The sequence below is a fragment of the Plasmopara halstedii genome, assembly GCF_900000015.1.
Source record: "Plasmopara halstedii genome assembly, contig: Scaffold_292, whole genome shotgun sequence".
Lineage (NCBI taxonomy): Eukaryota > Oomycota > Peronosporomycetes > Peronosporales > Peronosporaceae > Plasmopara > Plasmopara halstedii.
This window is the reverse complement of record NW_020187213.1, coordinates 363,645-384,793: the sequence shown is the minus strand read 5'-3', so window position 1 is coordinate 384,793 and position 21,149 is coordinate 363,645. Positions and strand designations below refer to the sequence as shown.

General features: G+C 42.7%; 14 protein-coding genes across 14 annotated transcripts; 6 read left to right on the top strand and 8 right to left on the bottom strand.

Annotated features, from left to right (window-relative positions):
- Window positions 1-576: 576 nt before the first annotated feature.
- PHALS_05918 (uncharacterized protein) lies at window positions 577-847 on the bottom strand (the record flags this gene model as incomplete). Its single annotated transcript, XM_024723239.1, has 2 exons — window positions 577-710; window positions 832-847. 2 exons carry the CDS (start codon window positions 845-847, stop codon window positions 577-579), a joined length of 150 nt encoding a protein of 49 aa, XP_024574236.1.
- A 1,390-nt stretch (window positions 848-2,237) lies between these two features.
- On the top strand, window positions 2,238-3,128 carry PHALS_05917 (RWP-RK domain; the record flags this gene model as incomplete). Its single annotated transcript, XM_024723238.1, has 1 exon — window positions 2,238-3,128. One exon carries the CDS (start codon window positions 2,238-2,240, stop codon window positions 3,126-3,128), a length of 891 nt encoding a protein of 296 aa, XP_024574235.1.
- Window positions 3,129-3,503: 375 nt separating this feature from the next.
- On the top strand, window positions 3,504-5,003 carry PHALS_05916 (hypothetical protein L917_09847; the record flags this gene model as incomplete). The annotated part of the gene is made up of 3 exons (XM_024723237.1): window positions 3,504-3,522; window positions 3,638-3,742; window positions 3,829-5,003. 3 exons carry the CDS (start codon window positions 3,504-3,506, stop codon window positions 5,001-5,003), a joined length of 1,299 nt encoding a protein of 432 aa, XP_024574234.1.
- A 37-nt stretch (window positions 5,004-5,040) lies between these two features.
- PHALS_05915 (phosphoribosylaminoimidazolesuccinocarboxamide synthase) lies at window positions 5,041-6,063 on the bottom strand (the record flags this gene model as incomplete). The annotated part of the gene is made up of 1 exon (XM_024723235.1): window positions 5,041-6,063. One exon carries the CDS (start codon window positions 6,061-6,063, stop codon window positions 5,041-5,043), a length of 1,023 nt encoding a protein of 340 aa, XP_024574233.1.
- A 299-nt stretch (window positions 6,064-6,362) lies between these two features.
- On the top strand, window positions 6,363-7,168 carry PHALS_05914 (Predicted endoplasmic reticulum membrane protein Lec35/MPDU1 involved in monosaccharide-P-dolichol utilization; the record flags this gene model as incomplete). Its single annotated transcript, XM_024723234.1, has 2 exons — window positions 6,363-6,866; window positions 6,929-7,168. The coding sequence occupies 2 exons, from the start codon at window positions 6,363-6,365 to the stop codon at window positions 7,166-7,168; spliced, it is 744 nt and encodes a 247-aa protein (XP_024574232.1).
- Window positions 7,169-7,219: 51 nt separating this feature from the next.
- On the bottom strand, window positions 7,220-9,303 carry PHALS_05913 (hypothetical protein L915_10051; the record flags this gene model as incomplete). The annotated part of the gene is made up of 4 exons (XM_024723233.1): window positions 7,220-7,941; window positions 8,004-8,205; window positions 8,368-8,864; window positions 8,913-9,303. 4 exons carry the CDS (start codon window positions 9,301-9,303, stop codon window positions 7,220-7,222), a joined length of 1,812 nt encoding a protein of 603 aa, XP_024574231.1.
- Window positions 9,304-9,530: 227 nt separating this feature from the next.
- PHALS_05912 (RxLR-like protein) lies at window positions 9,531-10,508 on the bottom strand (the record flags this gene model as incomplete). Its single annotated transcript, XM_024723232.1, has 1 exon — window positions 9,531-10,508. The coding sequence occupies one exon, from the start codon at window positions 10,506-10,508 to the stop codon at window positions 9,531-9,533; it is 978 nt and encodes a 325-aa protein (XP_024574230.1).
- Window positions 10,509-10,554: 46 nt separating this feature from the next.
- PHALS_05911 (uncharacterized protein) lies at window positions 10,555-11,356 on the top strand (the record flags this gene model as incomplete). Its single annotated transcript, XM_024723231.1, has 5 exons — window positions 10,555-10,639; window positions 10,700-10,897; window positions 10,968-11,086; window positions 11,150-11,266; window positions 11,324-11,356. The coding sequence occupies 5 exons, from the start codon at window positions 10,555-10,557 to the stop codon at window positions 11,354-11,356; spliced, it is 552 nt and encodes a 183-aa protein (XP_024574229.1).
- A 67-nt stretch (window positions 11,357-11,423) lies between these two features.
- PHALS_05910 (uncharacterized protein) lies at window positions 11,424-11,889 on the bottom strand (the record flags this gene model as incomplete). The annotated part of the gene is made up of 3 exons (XM_024723230.1): window positions 11,424-11,501; window positions 11,569-11,733; window positions 11,803-11,889. 3 exons carry the CDS (start codon window positions 11,887-11,889, stop codon window positions 11,424-11,426), a joined length of 330 nt encoding a protein of 109 aa, XP_024574228.1.
- A 105-nt stretch (window positions 11,890-11,994) lies between these two features.
- Window positions 11,995-12,885, top strand: PHALS_05909 (atp phosphoribosyltransferase; the record flags this gene model as incomplete). Its single annotated transcript, XM_024723229.1, has 1 exon — window positions 11,995-12,885. The coding sequence occupies one exon, from the start codon at window positions 11,995-11,997 to the stop codon at window positions 12,883-12,885; it is 891 nt and encodes a 296-aa protein (XP_024574227.1).
- A 120-nt stretch (window positions 12,886-13,005) lies between these two features.
- On the bottom strand, window positions 13,006-16,524 carry PHALS_05908 (uncharacterized protein; the record flags this gene model as incomplete). The annotated part of the gene is made up of 1 exon (XM_024723228.1): window positions 13,006-16,524. The coding sequence occupies one exon, from the start codon at window positions 16,522-16,524 to the stop codon at window positions 13,006-13,008; it is 3,519 nt and encodes a 1,172-aa protein (XP_024574226.1).
- Window positions 16,525-16,804: 280 nt separating this feature from the next.
- On the bottom strand, window positions 16,805-17,224 carry PHALS_05907 (got1-domain-containing protein; the record flags this gene model as incomplete). The annotated part of the gene is made up of 1 exon (XM_024723227.1): window positions 16,805-17,224. The coding sequence occupies one exon, from the start codon at window positions 17,222-17,224 to the stop codon at window positions 16,805-16,807; it is 420 nt and encodes a 139-aa protein (XP_024574225.1).
- A 93-nt stretch (window positions 17,225-17,317) lies between these two features.
- Window positions 17,318-17,715, top strand: PHALS_15121 (uncharacterized protein). Its single transcript, XM_024723226.2, has one exon. It carries the CDS (start codon window positions 17,411-17,413, stop codon window positions 17,639-17,641), a length of 231 nt encoding a protein of 76 aa, XP_024574224.1. The 5' UTR covers window positions 17,318-17,410; the 3' UTR covers window positions 17,642-17,715.
- Window positions 17,715-18,557, bottom strand: PHALS_05906 (gtp cyclohydrolase ii; the record flags this gene model as incomplete). Its single annotated transcript, XM_024723224.1, has 1 exon — window positions 17,715-18,557. One exon carries the CDS (start codon window positions 18,555-18,557, stop codon window positions 17,715-17,717), a length of 843 nt encoding a protein of 280 aa, XP_024574223.1.
- Window positions 18,558-21,149: the final 2,592 nt, after the last annotated feature.

Below are 21,149 nucleotides of genomic sequence, written 5' to 3'. Positions count from 1 at the left end.
CAGTCCTTGCAATTTATAAGTTAAGTGCCTGCTGTACACCATTTACGAGTCCTGTCGTGGCATACATGGTCACGCAGCTGTCACGTTTAACGAAGAATTTGAGACAGCAGCTTTGGAAGGATACGATTTGCACACACCGGCACCTTAAGAAACAGGGTAAAACACGATCACCCATGATTATATCGCTAGCGAATAATCTAGCGAACAAGGGTTGCAGAGAAGTACCGATCGACAGCCGTCCGGTATATAGAACGGTAATAATGATCGGACGTGCATAAGCATCTTTCATGCCAAAATATCGGCGGATAGTCAGCTAAAGCGTGAGTCATAATTTCAAATATGAGTATTGTGAGTCCGTGCCATGCGAAAAGGCAACGGCAGCAAGCACGTGGGGGCTACGCTGGTCTGGTACGACAATCAAGATCTGATCAGCCACACAAGTAATGCACGCTATAACACCAGGGCAAGTACGTTAACCATCACTTTTTTCGGATATGGCAGCGCTTAACTTCATCGTGGTGAGGTATGCACCGACGATGAGCCAGCTTTTCGACATATCCGTTACGGCTAATGGGCTCAAGAAGTGTAGGGAGTATCGAAGTAAACCGCGGAATCCGTGGTAGGCGGTGAACGCCACAGACTAACGGCTGCAGTCATGACCAGTGGCCACGAGCACATCACAGACAATGCTGCACACACAGCTGCAAAGACTATGATTAGTCAATATCAAATACAGATAACCCGGTTTATTAATATATATGTATTTGCTCAAATGTAAAAGGAGAATTGCGAGTGAAGAACCTGAACATAACCCCCCTCTACTGCGCTCACCTTCCGGCACTTTCATTGTTGTTACATTTCTTAAAATTCAGCTTAAATGAGAGGAGGTATCTTATTTTACCTTTGATGCGGATACACCATGCTATAACAATGACGTTGTAACTCTTCCGAGAAAATCTACAGGCATATCGTGGTATCATGAATTGCAGATTAGTCTGAAAATACAGTCAGGATTCAAAGCCAAGCAAGCTTAACCTATAGTGGAGGGAGTTGGAACAGAGAATGACACGTATTGGGATAAAATATTTCATTTCCTACCTGTAACGCGTGCGGTGCTTGGTTAGTCTAATCTATGAACTGCGGAACGTGAGGCTAGCAGCTCACTCATTACACGGACCTCTCTTTTCCTGAGTAGAACTAATTATGATACTTTATTATGGGGCTATACCTTGGCCATCCGGGGTAACGTTACTATGGTACGTTCCATTTACAGAAAGAGGGTTCAGCCTAAATTTCAACATTTTAAAATGTGATACAATCTTTTAGATTTCTACAAAATCACGCGTAATATAAACAGTACTTATTCTATCTTAGTATGTACGTAAATCTGTGAAATTCCTTAGCCGTGTTTTTGCGTTTGCTACACGAAATCACTGAATGATCGTTACTACCAATTTGATGTTAAGCAGTACCGGCTTCATATGAATTGCTCGAACAATCCTTACCAAGAAACGCTTTTGATACGCGATGTGTAAGCGTGTACGATCTGATAGTGATCTACTGTTCGTTTGATGTTTGTGAGTTCACTCTTCTCGCAAAGCTTATATCAGCTAAAATGGATAATACCAGCACATTTAATAATAGCTAGGAAAATTAACAAATCTATCTTTATTATAAAACTAGTTTATGTAGTCGTTCAGTGTTGATGCAATTAGTCTTTTTTATACAATTAAGGGTAATCTCTCATATATTGAGCCACCTCTTCAGCACATCTACAATCGGTATATTGGTAAGATATCAAAACACTGCAGACATTACACGAGTTATATGTCGACGCAGTCGTCATCGAATGGATAGTGCTTGACAATGGCTGACGCAATTTCGACTACAACAACGGTAGCATGCTATCCACAAAAAGCGACCTCACTGAGAAATGGCAAAGTACCGTATCTTCTGTCGCAGCTGCGTAGAGTCCGAAAGGGTGTGTGGTGGCTAGATGGTCGTTTGAAAGTCGCCGCAAGGGCAACGAAGGGATGCGGAGGAATCCCTGAACTTTTCGCACCAACTTTTGCAGGTATTTGAAGTTTGAGTCTACTCCCACCATTCCATACTCAAGTAAAGGCTTACAGTATCAGCCACGCCACTCGATTCCCGCCCACCTGTCGCCACAATGCCCCCTCAGGCATCACAAACATATCTGCCATTTATCACTCGTGTCAGTTACCACGACAGGAGGAATGGCCACCATGGCTTCTCCCTTCCTCAGTGTCGACGATTTGCTTATGGGCGAGATACTCATGTCACTCAAGCGGGATAGCCCGGCCCCGCACTTTAAACTCGAGTCGGAATCACAGCTACCCAGTTATCGCAGCAAGCTGAATGGTCTGTCCGTAGAGGTTGCTCCACCTCCTTCAACATTCCCTTCTGATGCCGACAGTCCAGTCGATGTCTTCAGTCTCGACGCATTCCGTTCCGTGAGTCCTATGGCCTACAAACTGCCATTGCACCCTGCAACACCTTTGAATGTCACCGCCTCACCCACTTTACCGTCTATGTCTGTCACACCACGAGGAAGTAACAAACGATACGGTCCAGTGGTGCAGTTGGAAGACTTGAGAGAGTGTTTTAACATGCCTATCGCCGCTGTTGCACGTAAATTTGGCATCTGCGCGACGTTGTTAAAAAAGATTTGTCGCCGCCACGGTATTCAGCGCTGGCCACACCGTCAGATTCGCAGTTTACAAAAGAGTATCGATATGCTACGCGAGTCGTTACGAGTGGCTAAGGGTACGAATAAAGAGTACATTCTCAAAAAGATTGCAACTTTCGAATGCACACTCGATTGTATAATGCAAGATCCTAACACAGCAGCTAAGGGGATTACAACTGGTCGATTGGCATCCCCCGCAACGGAAGAATTTGCTAAGCGCGGAAGTCGCGTCAAGAACTCGACGAAAGCAGTAGCAATGCCTACATTGCAAACCTCTTTGTCTGACAATGAAGAGAGTGCAAAAAACGCGCCATTAACGCAGGACTGGACACCTAGCATCGTACCTGGGCCATCTGCACAGCGTCTCAATTCGCGCCGTGCTAGTGTGCCGATGTCACTACAGTCTATTTTGTGCTAAAAAGTACCTTGATGTTTTAAAATGTAGTGAACAATTGCCAATTAAGTAAATTTACAATATGATACAAGATATGGTCGAGTATTGAGTTCAAGATAAAAAGGTTTAAAATATTTATGCCGCTGAGATGCGAACTCAAGAAAGCTATTGATTCGTGGCACGTTTCAAAGTACTGTGGATGCTTCGATCAGAAGTGTCGACACTGATACTGTAATTAGGCACAGAAACCGAGCGATTCTAATCTAGAAAGAATATACCGATTGTCGTAATACTATCAATTAGAAGTCAAGTTATACAGTCTAAACGAATATTTTTTTGACATGCGGTACTGTAACCGAGGTTATACTTATTATCTGGTCAAAACTTGTAATCAAGTAGATGCGTCTGACGTTCATGGGTAAGATATCCACAAACTTTAACGTCCTCTAATACGAAATTGTGATAGTAGGCTATTGTTGGCGAATGAGCTATGACGTGCATGTCTTGATATAAATACGCATTTTGAACCATAGAAATAGTACGCAAGAACAAGCTACATATTAAACTACAGCGAGTCGATCTCTTTCCGCCAACTACGAAATGTGTGGCGAACAGAAGGAAAAGTCCAACGGACTTTGGTATGTGGGTGTGATCTTAACACTTGTCGGCTCCATCTGCACCAACATGGGCGTAAACTTACAGAAATTTTCCTTTATGCGTGAAGCTAAAGGTCGTAGCGTCGGCGACAAGCGGGGATACTTTCGCCAGCCTTTTTGGGTTATTGGATTGCTACTTGTAATTGGTGGTAGCATTCTTGACTTTGTGGCGTTGGGATTCTTACCACAGTCTCTAGCTACACCTGTTGGTGGATCGACTATGGTTGCCAATGTTGTCTTTGCATCAATGTTCCTTAAGGAAAAGTTTACTCGATCCGATGCTATTGGTACTACCCTTGTCTTACTTGGAATCATTATCGTTGCTACATTTGCTGAAAAAGAAAGCGCGTGTTACACAATTCACGAGCTTGTTGCACTGTACCGAGAGCCGATCTTTGCAGTGTACGCATCAGTAATAACTCTTTCCTGTAGCATTCTCTATTTACTCACGCGCAAGATGGAGCATACACTTAAGCATAAAGGCAGATCGTCACGTGAATACAAAAGGTTTCGAAAGTTTCATCCAGTGACATACCCTGCTTTATCAGGAATGTTTGGTGCTCAATCGATACTGTTTGCAAAGTCGACAGCTGAACTTATAAAGACGACATTTGATGGAGACAACCAATTTGTGACGTTTGGTGCTTATGCTATCACACTAAGCATGTTCGTTTGTGTATTCATGCAGATTCATTGGCTCGCACATGGTCTGCAGACTTTTGATGCAGTGTTCGTGGTACCTGTCTTTCAGTGTTTTTTTATCTCTATCTCAATCTTCGGTGGAGGCGTCTACTTTAAAGAATTCGCTAAAATGTCTTCTCTAGCACTTGGTATGTTTTCGCTTGGCTCGGTCATTACAATAAGTGGTGTCGTCAAGCTTGCACATCGTGATATGCACAAACTCAGTCCACTTAGAAGATTTCGCGCTGGTACTAGTGTTCTTATATTCATTTATCGGAGTCAAAAAGCTTGTCATGATGGAGCATCTTCTCCGATCAAAGCCCTGAAGAGATCTCCGGTCTGCGCTAAAGAGGAAACAAATAACTTTGATGTAAAAGCTGTATCATCGAAAAAGCGGGTCATGCGGCTGTCTAAGGCATCGGTGCTTCCTGTTGGTCCTGATGGAGCTTCAGGAGTTGCTACGACGGCAATCGTGACTCCAGGACAGGTTTTACCATCTTCTAGTCCTGATAAGAGTGACATTATCTCAATAGATGCAAGTCAATCTTTTTTAGTGTTTTGATAGATATGAAACTTAGACATGTTTATAGTGGAATTTACTACAGCGAAAAGGCTTTGCGAATTCCTTCGACTAGTTCATCCTCAGGTTTGCTGTCGGTAGTAGGAAATTCAAATCTTGAACCAGTTATGAGCTCGTAAAGTAAAATGTAGCGCCGTGAAAGCTCCATCACTAGCTCTTTTGGAGCTTCCGGAAGGATGGCGTCGTTGTACGGATCACAGTGCTCTTTGAACCAAAGTCGAAGAAATTCCTTGTCAATATTTTCAGGTGATTTACCCTCAGCCATACGTTGTTCGTATGACTCTGCAAGCCAATATCGACTTGAATCAGGGGTATGAATCTCGTCAATTAGAACTATTTCACCTGTCGCTTGATCTAGCCCAAATTCGTACTTTGTATCGACCAAGATTAATCCACGTTGTGCTGCCTGGTCTTGGCCAAAAGCAAACAGCGCCAATGCCTTTTGCTCACAAAAGTCCCATTGTTCTTGGGTCATTCGTCGACTTTGCACAATAGTTGCACCCGAAATCAGCTCGTCGTGTTCATCATCTTTGGTGGTTGGAGTCACGAGGTTCTGCGGTAATTTCTGGTGCTGTTTGTAGCCATCTGGGAGTGTGTGGCCACAAAAGTCACGACTGCCATTTTTGTAATTAGTCCACATGCTCGTGCTTGTTGAGCCTGTGATGTAGCCACGGACTACAAACTCTACTGGGAAGACCGTGCACTTGGTGCACAGCATGGCAGATGGATGTGGCACACTCAAGAGATGATTCTTCACAATGTGCTTTGTCTGGTTGAACCACCAGACGCTAGTGAGTGTCAGTACGCGGCTTTTGAAAGGAACCGAAGCCAGGGCACGGTCAAAAGCTGATTGACGGTCTGTAGATACGAGCAACACGCGGTCCTCAAACACATACACATCGCGCACCTTTCCTTGGACTTTTTTATAAGCCGGAAGTACCTTTTCAAGCGAATCGAGTGACGTAGTAGTCAACGTCTGACCTGCCTCAATCTTTGATAGGTACGACTGCGTGCGCTTCTCAGCTTCGGCGATGGAACTCATGGCGATAAATATGGCTGGAGTGGCGCAATTTGCAGCATAGAGTGAGGTGTCACACATGATTATCGACTATATTTTACTAGGGTAATAATTATCGAATATTCAGTCTCAATTTTACGATCATCATGAAAAAATCGTTTATTTTTTTTAACCAAAAAATTACGTCATATGTCTTCCGAGGGTTGCTCGAATCCCTACCAAGACCACGACCGTACCAGAATCCTAATTAAATGGCGAGAGCATTCCAAGTGTGTGCGGTGCTATCGCTGACCACAGGCTTACTGATATCTTGTACAACAGCAATGAAAGAAGGCAAGGATAAATTGGTACTTGGTCTTTTCACGCCTCAGTGTTTTGAGGCTTTCGCCATTCATCATGACTTCGTCAACGTATCATGTATCAAGGCCGTGATTAGCAAGGCATTAAGCTATGCAATCATTACAGGCAGTTTTATCCTCAAGTTGCCACAGATTATAAAAATCATGAGTGCGAAAGACGTCACAGGTCTTACTCCTAGTGCTTTCTACATGGAAGTGGTGCTTTATCTATCGAGTACCATTTACAATCTATTACGTGGCTATCCGTTGACGACTTGGGGCGAAAACCTCGTGATCCTAGCGCAAAATATACTACTTGTGATCTTACTCTGGACATACTACACACCCAAGATCCCCGTTTCCACACGTCTTGGACTCGTGGTAGTATTCACTGTGATGGCGCTAGGAATGTACACAATTCCAGAGGATCATCAGTGGCTATTAGCTTCTGCAGGAATTCCTGTGAGTGTTGTTGCTCGTATCCCTCAGGTATGCTTTAGATGTGTAGAGTGTTGGTCAGGGGGTGTCCAATTAATTTGGGTGTTTTTTAGATTTTGTCCAACTTTAAGCAGGGTCATACGGGTCAATTGGCGCTCATCACACTAGTACTTAACTTGGCTGGCTCCATTGCACGGCTGTTTACCACGATGGAAGAAACAGGAGACCCAGTTATGATTGCAGGCTTTGGTGTCGGGATCTTGCTCAATGGAACGCTCGTATTGCAAGTACTACTGTTCTGGGGTGCTACTGAAAAGGCGCTAACGCAAGCGAAGAAGAAGAAAGACCATTGAAGAAACAATAGCATGACGATACTCTTGCTCACACTATTGCTTTTGCTTCTGTTAATGTACGAGTTCATGTTGCTGACAATCTTTCTCTTCATAATCTTGTTCTTGTGTGCTGTCGTTTTGATCTTTTTCTTCCTGCTTCAGTTTTAATTGAAGACTTTTCTGATGCTGCGAACTGATTCTCTTTTTAGGTTTTGGTTGATTAAAAATGGGTGGAAAGTCGAGCGTGTTCAAAAACGTAATTGTTTTTTGTGTTCCCAATTTACTGTGATACCGTATCATTTGACCAGTAAATGGTGCTTTTGGAGCAGCACTCTCCGCTTTCTTCTCCTCTTCAAGTCGTTCCAGTCTCTGTAAGGACTGCGTGTTCTCTACTTCCGTTTTGACAGCTTCAGCCAATAATTGTGCCTGTGTCAATCGATTTCCAGTCTTTTCAATCGTCAATTTTTTGCTTTTTGCAGCAATTTTCGCTGCTTCATCCGACGCTCGTCGCCTCATTTCTGATGACTCGGATAACTTTTGAGTTGTCGAGAATCGAACTGTCGGTGCTTTATACGTGAAAGTTGGTGTCGTTGATACGATTGCAATTGGAGGCTTGTGGTGTACCGATACCACCTTTCGTTTAGCCGATCGAGACTGAATAGGCTCCTTGTATCGTCCTAAACTAGTCGCAGGACGCTTGCGTTGTGTACGCTTTTCATCCTCTTCAGCGTCATGTATTTCTTCATCAGGTATTTCTTGAGTGTCAAAATCGGAATCAACAACATCTTCTTCTTCTGTTAAATTCACAAACGACGTGAGGATTCCATAGTTACTAAAAAACGAGTAATCTTTCAACCTGCTTCCGTCGAGTAATCTTCGTCCTCTCCATCTTCTTGCCATGCTTCTTGTCCCCAAAACGATGCATCTGCATCTGCTTCTTCGCCAATGAGCTTTCGAATGCGAGTACCACGAGAAAGACGCGCTGGAAGTACCTTACGGGAACTACCGTCACTCTGACGCTCCCGCATTGGCATATAGTGTTGTATTGCTTTCAAAATCTAATGATATAAGTTAAGTTCAAAACGTAAAATCTATTGTTTTATTCTTGTTTAGAAGTAAACAACGAACTTATAATAAGATCACTTCAATTAGATTAAAAAGGTCTTGTCAAAACCATATCGTTAATGTTTAAGGTTTGCAAATGCATCAGATTGTAGTACTTCCTTCACGTGCTTCATGCACATACCTTGTCGTTGTGCCCACTTCTGGCATTCAATAATACAGCATTTAATCCCACCACCATGTTGACGACATAGTCGTTTGAGATGTGCTCCTTTTTGACAGCCTTTTATACTACATGGACGACCACCACCATGTAGTTTGCACTTTCCAAAACTTTGCGACGCACGGGTACATCCACTCTCTCGGCATCGTGAGCCACCACCATGACGAATACACAATCCACGACTTTGAACACTTTTGTCACATCCACTACTCATACAACGTTTTGAGCCTCCGTGGCGCTTGCATCGACCTAAAGCACGGGCTTGACTTTTGCAACCTTCTTCACAGCATAATTTTCGACGTTCTTTTGGTTCTTGAAGTGAGAATGATGGTGCTTGAGGTACATTCAGGGTCGATGGCATGGGCAAGACTGTTGCGTGTCCGGCTAAAGAGTCGCCTATGTAAACATTAAATTCTTCCTTCAACTTGCCATCTTAACTAAAATAATACATGTCAACACTACTTTTGACAATTTCCCTACCTTGGTGCTGATAGCGAATTGATGGCTGTAGTGGCAATGGTGCGTACATATCTTCTCCAATCATGGCTTGATAGTGTCCATGATTTTCGTGCATCCAAAGCAATGGAGCATTCGTGATGGATTCCAACTCTCTGGGTACAAATGGCCGTAAATCAATTGCTGCTGTCTCTTCTAGTTGCGTCCAGTTGACTTGTGGACTCATCTGAGGTCCATGACTTCGAGATGTCAATCCAAAGGTACGTTCATTCTTGTACGGTGGAAAGAACGACGAGACTCCAGTTACTTGGAAATTGTACGCACTGTCCTCAAGCGGCTGAGTTTCGTCTAATGTTTCTTCTTCCACATATTGAGAGTGCAGTGGGTAGTATGGAAACTGAAGACTCATGGCCATGTATATGTGGACGAGACGTTGCTAGAGTTAAAGACTGAAGAAGTCAATGCAAGGAGAAAAGTACGTGAGGACTACGAGCCTTTCCCAGAAAAAGGCACCGACCATGATGGCAGCCAATATTATTGTTGGACGGTCACATCCAACATATACGACCAATACAATACAACACTTAAGCATCACAAAGCTTGTTAAAACGATAAACTCTACATATCTTTCTACCAAACCCTCTACAATTCATCCTTTGCAGCCAGCAGATTCATTTTGTGGTCTTTCACATCTTGCAGTGTCTTAGCACTCGCTAATGTAATCCGATCATTCTCTCCATAAATCGAGACAGCAATATTATGCGCACGATCAAGTAAATCAATCGCTTCATCCACCTTCTTCTGTTGCATCTTCACTCCAGCCAATGCGTTTAAACTAAAAGCATACGCCATCGTGTCTTTTCCTTCTCGTTGTAAGAAAATCGCAGACGCAGTTTCAGCAGCTCGTAATGCATCGTCAATCTCTCCAACTTCCACATGTGCTGACGAAAGTTCCATGTAAAGCTCAGCAATGCCAATTGTTAAGCCATTAATTTCACCACCTTGTGCTTTCAAAGTATCTTTCAGTACCTTTCGACTTGTATCTTTCTTGTTCAACTTCTTGTATCCTTCTGCGATCTTCAACGATGCCTCGATATACGCTTCATGTGTCATGCCCAATCCTTTTTTCACATGTTTTCGCAATGTCTTATAGCGTTTGATCGCCGATTTAAAAGCTTTCTTTTCCATATATGCGTCAGCCAAACTACGAAGAGAGAGACCTAATGATGGATGACTATCTCCATAAATCTTTTCAATCATTGCCACTGAATCTTCAAGCACTTCAATAGCTTCATCGTATTGTTTCGTACGAATTAATACCGAGCCATAATCATTAAGAATCTGAGCATACAATGCTGCATCTTGTGATATAACTGTTGGATCTTTAATCGCTGCGCGTTCTTCTCCAAAGACACGATTATGAAGCAAGGAGATCGCATGGCGAAGTTTCTCAATCGCATCTTTAAACATTCGTTCATCGTTTGCTTTCATACCAGCATTGCGTAACCCACGCACTTTTTGGATCACAGGATCATCATCTCGTGGCGTGGAAGGTCCTTCTTCGGCATAAATCGTTGCGAGCACGATACACCATAGAATCGTAATTCGTACCCCTTGCATGATTTCTATTTGTCGTCTTCGTACTTAAGATAATAAAAACGTGAGGATGAAGAAGAAAAACAAGAAATGTGAGGCTGGAAATGATGAGAAACAATGTCTTAGTGATTTATTTACCTTCATGCAAACAAAAGGTACAAATTGGTACAATCTTGAACGTGATGGCATGAAACAGATTGAACACTTTCAATCAGCACTTTTGGCGCTTCGAGAGGCTCAAGTTGATGTCATAGATGAAAAGAACGATAGGATGGTCGCTGGACTTGCAAAGAATATGGAGATTGATCCATGGCTAGTTGAAGAATTGTATCAGCAAGTACAAGATCTGTTGAAAAGCTTTCAAGATTTAATTGAAGAAATGTACACGATACAGTCAAAAGCGAGAGATCTTGGTACGATCGTTGACAGGTATTGCTGATGTTAGAAATTGAAGAAGTTTCTGATTTTGTGTTTGTTAAATAGTGCGAGATGCAAAGGATGACGATGATGAATGCATTCCATCAACAAAATTAAGATCCATTGATTACTTTCAAATGATCAATCAAGAGCTCGCGATGTTTGAAGCAGAGTATCAACATATTGTACGTTTCTTGAACTTGCTTCTAAACTTTCTTTACTGAGTTACGCATTGTTTACGAGTTTAGGAAGCTCTATTACGATCTCTTTCATTTAAAATGACAAGTGATGAGCTGAATACGCTCGTGATTTCGTGGAGTACCTCGCCTTTTCTAGATCCTGCGCAAAGTCGTGCTTTTCAACAGGTAGGACGAGTTTTGTTTCTAGCGCAAGCAGATGCTCACATCGTTTCTTTATATTAGCGTCATCAAATCTCGTCGCGACTCCATGCATAATAAAGCCTACTCATATTCTCACTCATGTGTGAAGGATACTATTAATAATTGATCACGTCTGTCTAATTTACTCTGAATCGACAAATTGTGCACACAGATCGTTTATATCCTCTAGATTTAAACTTGATACAAAGTCATTTAGCGTCTAACATCCATACACTCATAAGTTAGCATAACTTGATATATCTAGTGATTCGTAAGTCACTCAGCACCTTTTCAAACTCTTTTTGAATCTTTGTCGTCTCATTCGAAGCGAAACAAGGCGCAAGAAATTTCTCTATAGCTTCTTCGACCGTATCTGTCGGCAATATTACGCTTTCTTGTCCTGCTGGAATAAAAATACCAGAGCTCAGAGGTTGTGCAGCTAATTTATCATGCTATAAAACAGTAAAAAATTAGAGGTTTAAGGAAATCGAGCAAGACTACAACTTTAACAGATCATGTACCATATCATTCCATTGTACACGACAGTGTGTCTTCTTTCGTACTACTGGGTAGCTGTCTAACAGACGCAGAAACTCGTGATCATCCATGCTTTAGCTTTACGATTTGATCAAAAAATATCATAGCAAAAGAAAAGCAGTATTTTTAGTACTATTCTTCAAAGTAGTAGTTCTATCATCATACTACTATTCACCATGTCAAGTGCTCCACCTGTCGTATCTCCCGATGATCGACTGCTATTTGCTGTACCGAAGAAAGGTCGTCTACATGATAAGATCCTGAAGCTTATAAAAGGTGCAGGATTAGATTATCACCGTCCGAATCGTGTGGATATTGCACTCTGTTCGACTTTGCCAGTTACTCTCGTGTTCTTACCAGCAGCAGACATTGCAACGTATGTTGGCGAAGGAAATTTAGATTTGGGAATTACTGGACAAGACATTATTGCAGAAAGTTGTACAAATGTGGAGGAATTGTTATCCTTAGGTTTTGGACAATGTTCGCTTAGTGTTCAGACTCCAATTAAAGATGCTATTAAATCACCACGAGACTTAGCAGGCAAGCGCATTGTCACGTCATTTCCTGAAGTCACGCGCGAGTATTTCAAACAATTTGAGACACAAGAAACGGGAGTAACGAAGATTAAGTACGTCTCAGGGTCTGTAGAGGCTGCATGTTCCTTAGGACTTGCTGATGGAATTGTTGATCTTGTGGAGACGGGAACAACTATGAAAGCTGCTGGATTAGAATTAATTTCTACAATTCTAAAGACACAAGCTGTGCTGATTGCAAATCCTCACTCAAAACAAAAGGATTTGGTACACAAGGTTCATCAGCGCATTTTGGGCTATATTACAGCTACCAAGTACCGAATGGTGTCTTACAATGTAGATAAGGAAAAGCTGGATGAAGCTACAAAAATTACACCTGGACGACGCTCTCCAACAATCAATAGTCTTGTAGGAGGGGATTACGCTGTATCAGCAATGGTTGAAGTGAACAATGTGTCGAATGTCATGGATCAACTTCATGAAGTTGGAGCTACCGACATCATGATCTTTAACATCGAAAATTGCCGCGCGTAGACAGCAATTGATGACACAAGATGGAGGTAATACAGATGACTGTCATTTCAATAGCCTGAAAGGATCAGACGAAATTTAAACTGAATGGTACGATTGATGTGATCTTGCAGCCTTTACATTTTAAGTCTTGAGAGTATTCATGAGCTTGTCATCGACATCACGCCGTTGCCAGTTCGCTTCAATTTGTTTTCGAAATGCTGGGGATAATCCAGACGGATCCTCCTCTACTCGAGACTCGAGACTATACACTTTACTCTGCACTTTATCTTTTAAATGCCTAAAATTGTTGTGATAGCCTTGATCGCGCCATGGTTTGTTGTTGTCTATCACTTGACCTGATGATTGCTTCGCACCTTTTTGATTTCCAACTATCAAATGTTGTTGCCGCTGATGCATAAGGCGTTCACGTGCTGTATCCAATTGACGAATCTGAACATGTAGACGCTGTTCACGCCTTTGCAATTCATTCTTTGCACGTTCAAGTGCTTGTTCTCGCATTTGAAACGATGCATCAATATCGTGGACAGTCACAGCCTTTTGTGCTACAAGTTGCTCGCGTTCGGCTAACTCGCGAATTCCTCCATCAAGTTTCTCAGCAAGTGTCACAACTGCTTGTGTACGTTCACAAAGTTGCGCTTCTGCATTTTGAAGATTATTTCTCTTTCTTTCAAGAGCTTGAAATTCCCCGTCATGACTTGCAAGCTCATTTTCGAACTCTTCACGATCAGTGTGAAGTTCTCGCCATTCATCGTCCAATTTCAATCGTAATGAGTGAAGTTCTGTACGCTCTCGTTCCATTTCAATCGCAGTTTGTTCTCGAAAAGCAGCAAATTCAGCTCGAACTTGATACAATGCACGCTCATCCCGTTCTAATTCCGTTCGTCTCGTTGCAAGTCGTGCTTCCTGTATACGAATGTCCTCACGCGCTTCTGCTAATTGTTTTCCCATATAAAGAGCATGCGCTGCTTCTTGGTCACGGAGTACAGACGCTTGTGCTTGTAAGTGAGCACTTAATGCATCTAAACGTTTTTGTTCCTGTCGCAATCGTTCCTTTTCTTCAAACGCTCCTTGTCGAGCATGACGTGCACCCATTTCAAGCTCGCGCAAGAGCTCAGTGAGTTTCACACGTTCTTGTTCAGCATGCTGTGCTGCACGTTTCGAACTTCCTTCAAGCGATGCAATTACACGAAGACGTGCTTCATCTTCAGCTGCTACACGTGCTGCAGTCTGATCATGTCCTGATCCTTCTTCATATACTTGATGAGAAATACTCAGACGAGCTAAGGCACGTTGCATCTGCATACTAAGAGCTTCAAACGCTCGTTTTTCACGTTGACGTTCCAATTGATTGACTTCATCCTGTTCAGCTTTCAAACGATTTAGCGTCAATTCAAGCTCTTGACAAGCACATTTCGAGCGTGATAGCTCATCACGTAGCGTCTGTAACTCTGATTGTAAGAGATCTGTGCGATGTTGTAAGGTTACAGCATTTTCCTTATACTTTGCAGCTGCGTGATCTGCTTGGAGTTTATCACGCTCTACTAACGCTAATTGTTCAGTGAGCTCAACCTTCGACGCTGTTTCAACATTAAGCTGTTGGGAAAGTTGTTTTAATGACGTTTCTCGGTCTTTCACTTCTTGTGTCAATTCGTTAACACGCTGAGTGCTGGTTGTTGTCTGAGCTTCTAATTGTTGACCGAGGGCCTCAATTTTCTGCTGAAAAGTTGAGCGCTCTGAATCAAAAGCTGCAGTCACCTTTGCTATCTGCTCAGCGCAGTTACATACAGGAGATGTAGTCGTCGAGGTAATTTTGGTATGAGGAGTTTTGAGTAAGTGTAGCTTTGGTGACTCGGAGTTTGTGACGGAGACTTGTACCTTTGATCTATCGTTTCTGACTTCTTCGTGTATTATCTCTTGACCAATATCTTGAACGTCGTCCTCTGTAGTGAATGATTGAGAGTATGAATTGCGTCGATCTGGACTGGAACGAATTGAAGCGGATGGCGATAAAGGTAGAATCTCTTTAAGCAAATTATCTTTTGCTTGTTCAAATTCCTTCTCACTATTTACGTTGAGAGTAGGTGAGAGCCGATGTTCTGGTGATGGTGGACTGAATAGGTTTTTCTTCGACGGATGAGCTATTGAAGAGATTTGAGGTGGAGCTTCTACAATCGTTGCAGGAAGTTGAGCTTTTACTGGTAAAGAAGTTTTCTGTGGTCCTTCAGTATCCTCAATGGGTGAGCCGATATTAATGTTAGTATTGCTCCGACGATGTTGTAAAGGTGATTCAGTAGTCTTGGAAATTGACATGTCTCCTAGTAAATCCATTAAAAGACTTTCCTTTGCACTAGCAAGATCATCAATTCGACTTGCAGGGGTTACAGCGCTAGCAACCAAAGGTTTGCTTTCCTGATACGACGATCGATGCTCCTCTGTCGATAGCTGAATCTTCGCCTCTTTTTCTGATGTGCTGTTTGTATATTGTGGTGCAACATGTTGCGCTACTAAACGATCACTTTGTTCATTTGCTTGATCTGATCCATCAACTTCTCTTTTTACTTTCGTCTTGTCATGATCGTCAATAACTTTATTTTTTTCTGAAATAAAACTCTTTTGTTGATGACGAGAGCCGCGGGGCTCAGATGCAAACAAATCTGCAAGTAAATCATCTTTAACTGACACTTTCTCGGTATGTACAGTGTCATCAGATTCCCTTGCGTTGGTCGTTCCAATCACATCCTGCTGCTGGTTCATCTCAATGTCTTTTGAAAAATCCCGTGCAGGTTTGGAAAAAAGATCGTCAAAGTCACGTCGTTTACCACTAGCACCTTTAAAAAGCATCTCAAAAGGTGAATCAGAACTTGTCGTTGTAGCTCCAATACCAAACGGATCCGATACCTCAGCACTTGCTTGTCGCCTCCCACCACGAGCTCCTCCTCGGCGCTCAGCTGTAAGAAGAGACGAACGCGATGTGGCATTCATATCATCACTTTTAGTATCATTAAAAAACGACGCCGAAATACCATCAGGTTCAATAGCAGAACTGTTTGTATCGACTTCCTGACGACCTCGTCTTTTCAAAGTATCCAAACTTCCAACTTCATTAGCAGCAATACTATCGTTTTTATCAAACTTCGATATCTCCATTTGTATAGATCTCGCTTGTCCAAACTCCGCTCCAATTCCACTATTCTCGCCCAGCATTTTTGTCAATTCATCATCTAATCCACTTCCTATTTTCCCACTTCCATTCTTTCGTCTTGCTGCTGCCAATTCGAGTTCAGCAGCACTATCCCAAGTTTTGGTTGAAGACGTCCAATTGTCTGCCATATCTTCATCATGATGTGATGTTTTCTTCGATTTCAACTTGGTCTTTGCTTTGTTTGTATTCAACTTCTTGACTTTGTCTTTTGTTTTTGTTTTTTTCTTGTCATGTTTGCTCTTTAATGATGTTTTCGATAAACTTTTACTCGAGTCATCACCTAAGAGATCACCCACATCAAAGTCAGACATATCGACATCGTTATCCCGACTTTTAGGGATTGAAATTAAACCACTTGTAAGACTATGATCATTCTCTTTTTTAATGTTTGTTGAGTCTCTAGAGATCCCAATTGGAATGAGGTCTTCAAGTGGCATTCCTTACTAAAGTCGAGACTCTTTTTCTGCCATGTAGTACTTCAAACTTTGAAAATCTAAGAAACGTCTCTCATCTTCCCAAGCTCAAAAATGATCTTATGGAGAAAACGGACGTAATAGCCATCACAGTTGACAAAAATAGTCGCCACTCTGAAGTCGAGGAAATTATGTTAAAAGAGATTTTAGTTACGAACAATTTTAATGGTAGAAACAATATATTAAAACTCAAGTCTTTCTATAGTGTCGTAATGACATAATCTTCGAATTCTTAATCCTGCATTTACACTTGATAGCCACGCTTCTGTGCTCCCGCTAGTCGATCGACAATATCACAAAGAATTGGTAAATTGAGGACACTGCCGATGACTGGAGTCTGGCGTAAAAAGACAACAGCAACGGGAAAGAAAGATCCAAAGAGATTAAGAAAGCCAAAGCTCTGGATGATCATGCCAATTACTGGATAGCGTAGCATCACCAACAAAATTCCACCAAGAAAACATACGATACCGCGCCATCGTTCCTTTCGTGTAAAGAATCGCACCGTACGCGATAAACCGATAGTAAGCGCCACACCACTCAAAAAGAGTACATCACCTAGCGCTAGCATAGCTGCATCGAAGATCATAAGAACACCTAGCAACAGAAATGCAAAGCCCAGACCCAATAACAGGGTGCCGATTTTACGATTGTCGTCTAGCATGTCGGTTCCTGCAGCTTCAGTGAGTCGTTAATGAGATAAGTTAGTGAACTGTACAACTTGATATTCAAGACTTTGGATTACGGCAAGAACATTGGATAATATTGTTACAACATTTTGTCAACCAGTAATTGGCTGAAAAGAGGTCAAAAGTTACTATTATTTGATAATGTCAACAATGAGATCCATATGAGGAGTCTTCGTTGTGCAATAATGATGGTTTTGTTCAATGCGCTGCTGGGCATGCTAAATAATCTACAGCTTCTTCAACTCCTTGTGGCCGTATTTGCGGGTAATTCCACTTTAAACGGGAATCGCTCAGTTTGCTCAACGTCAGCAACTTCAGCGCTGCATTGGCCTCAGGAGAAAGAGGGGGGGGCAAGTTTGGTCAATCATGATGGCCGGAGAGTACTGCACTAAGGTCGTCGATGTCCCCGTGACCGTCTCCAGTATTTAATAGTGATAATGTCCGTCATCTTAGCAGATAATTTGGCTAGAATCCGGCACAGGAGGAGGCCAGGGATGCCGTTGGAGAAGAAGATGCAACAGCTTCTTGAGGATTTACTTGTTGCTCTTCTTCGTCCTGACTCTCATCAGTAGCCGTATCTTCCCCACTACCATCCGCCAAAAACGCAGGCAATATATGCGACATTCGATGCGCCTTAGCCGTCAAGTATCCTTGGCTATGCTCACCACCTTGAATAATCACAGGCAGCCGCCCTTCAACAATAATACCAAGCTGACTCAGTAACCGAAGCTTGCGCGGATTATTTGTTAAAAGCCGAATAGACTGGATTCCCAAGTCTTTAATAATAGCAAGAACCGGCTCATAAGATCGGTAATCGTCCTTGAATCCCAGAACGCGGTTCGCATCCACTGTGTCTAGACCACATTCCTGCATTGAGTAAGCCATGATCTTGTTCGCTAGGCCAATTCCCCGACCTTCCTGAGGCATATAAATGACCACGCCACCATGTTGTTTTGTATACGTCTTTGCATAGTCCAATTGTTCTTTACAGTCGCACTTTAGCGATCCAAACACTTCCGACGTAAAGCATTGATCGTGCACACGAACGGGTACATTGCGCTTTCCGCGCACATCTCCCGTAATCATAGCTATAGGCTCGCTCTCCCGTAATGAGCCAACGGAACGATACGCACGCACACGAAACATCCCAGCGTCTGTAGGTAGTGCTGTCTCAGCCACAAACGTCGTGTTAACATCATTTCCAAGACATGTGAGGCCGGGAGCGTCGGGACCTAGGGCCGGCTTATATTTAATCGAGCCCGGCACAACATTTCCCACAGTCATGTGGGGCTTCTGTAGCTGTGTCATTGTTGCTATGTAAATATATCTATGTGTGCAAGACTCCCACGGAGTACAAATCAGCGTCTTCGTGCTGTTGTTACGCCACACTACTGCCCGTCGTCTATGGCCTGGTGGACTGATTGGGGAGTGAGCCACGCAATCATTCAAAGCCAAAGAGAGACCGTGACAGTCAATATGAAGACGAGATATATATAATGTCAAAAAAACATAAGGGATAACAGGTGATCTATAGCAAATTCGTAGCGCTTAATATAGTGAGCGGTATATCTAGCAACTAATATCATACGTAAAAATACATCCAACTTATGGTTTGAATACTAAAGCCGTGTTATGTACAGCTATGACACGCTGACTCGACTGTTACACAACCTTTCAACTCTGATTCAGAACTGTCGTGCGAAAAATAACATGCTATTTAGAACTTAGATATTGATTTTCTGTCATTTATCTGGCCCTGGCTATCGCACAGTGTAACTTTCAAGCAGCTAAGAGTTTATTAAGCAGTATAGAATAGAGAAGCGGTGATAGTGCATGCGTATATCATAGAAGCGCCGTGTTCGATGCACACTATCCTGCTTAGTAAAATATCGAGATGATAATTTGCAGTATGTCGAAAGACACTAATCATACGAGAGTCCGCGTATATAATGCGCACAGAAGTGAAGCAAAGAGCATTTAGAGTAGTAAAGTACTAAATTTTGATATACTAATTTAAGAGTGACACATACCTAAGATTGAATGTAAAGGCTATTCTAAATCCAAAATAAAACCATCTGAATAGCTACGTGAAACAGGGTTACTGGGTACTTAGCAGAGATGAAGCTTTGACTCTCAGAGTCCGTATTACTAAGCGTACAGAGCTTTGGTTCGTACGCTCCTACATGAAGCGGAGATGAGAGCTTTTATCGAAAGTAACACTGACTGCTTGCTATTTCAAGAGAGTATATATTTAAAATCGATTCTAAAATTTTACTACTAAAATCATGCGCTTATGATTTCTCTACGTTTCTTTTTTAACATTCCCACATGTACCTCAAACCCCTCCTTTACGGAGCTCCGTAATCTTAACTAAAACCGCAATTTATGAATATTCTCAATCTCATGTGAATTTTGCGCTACTGTACTCTTTCTATATCATATAATCGTATCAAACGTGTAATGGTTAAGTAAGCAAATTGCACTCATCCAGATTTATGTGGACCCCACAGAAGATTCCATGTCCGCATTTACCGTACTTAAGCGTTCTTACGCCGGGACTTCGCGGATCAAGCGCTCACCGTCTGAACTTTAATAATTGTATTCATGAGTGAATGTATTATAGCAATAAGATGTTAGATACACTATTCTTATTGTACAGATTTGCTTGTATGATCTGCAGCGGGGCTGCCGTAGCTCTTTGCTTAAAGTAAGCTAAGCTAAAGTCATCGACCTAACGTTCTTTCCAATAACCAGTACAAGTGTAGCGGATTGCAATCCACTACTTCTTTGTTGGTTCCTTATTAATATAGTAATACATAACTAATATAGCAAAACATAATTAATACAGTAGTACGCATTACTACTGGCAATCCTCCTGCCATGTGGTGGCTTCTTGTTACACACCACTGAGTTGTTACACTAACTGTGTAATTCTCACCTATGTACGAACGTGAGACCCACCGGCACGTGCAACCCCGTTACACTCTCCCCCATTAAAATTATGAAATCCCCTATTTACATTTAACTGTCGTCTCACAGTCTTGCCGAAGTGGCACCTCAGACTCCCACGAGTTCTCGGAGTCAGGAATTCCCCTACAATTTTCAAGATATTGGGCTCGACCCTGTCGACAACGTCAACCCACAAGGCGTTCCACGGGATTGTGGAGGCCACCTTTTCATCGAGAAGAGTCGGCAGCGGACGATGACGACTTGGTCGATTGCCGTCCGGTGACTCGCGATGCTCATCGAGCACTGGAGGACAAAGCCCGTCGTCATCGGCACTCTACCGAGCATCTCTCCGAGGTCGCGAACCGCTGTGCAGAAGACCTCGAGAGCCTGGAGCACTTCGTACACCGACCAACTCGCGTTGAGAATTATTGTGCTTTGTCGGAGCGGCTCCTAGCCGTCGAGCAGGCGAATACATCACTTTGCACCTTGCGCCGTTGGAAACGAAAGTTGTTGCACTCCGTGCTCAGAACAAGTTGCTTGTTTAACTTCTGGGTGGCCGAGCGCCTTTGGGTGCGCCGGATCCTGGTACGGCTTAAGCAAGCCCACATAAAACACCGGGTGGGTGCGCATCACTCTTGGAAGGTTTAGCGTATACGTTACGCTCGACCTTAAAAGGTCCAATGAACCGTGGACGGAGCTTAGTCTTAAAAACAGCAGAACGGCATGTGTAGGGAGGTGTTGAGCATTTAATAAAACCAAGTCTCCGACCTCAATGTATTAGAAAAAATTTTCAACGTGCCATCTGATATGGTCATATCAGTCAGCTGCTCGTCGAGCAGATTTGCGGAATGCAAATGCATGCCGGACACCCCCACTTCAAGGCTCTGAGCCATGGAATGGCGGCGTCAGTGGGACGCAATGATTGATAAACCCATTTGTGTAGTACGGCAA

Bases quoted from the DNA above. Each gene is read 5' to 3' on its own strand.
- PHALS_15121 (XM_024723226.2), top strand. From the start codon at position 17,411: ATGAGGAGTCTTCGTTGTGCAATAATGATGGTTTTGTTCAATGCGCTG.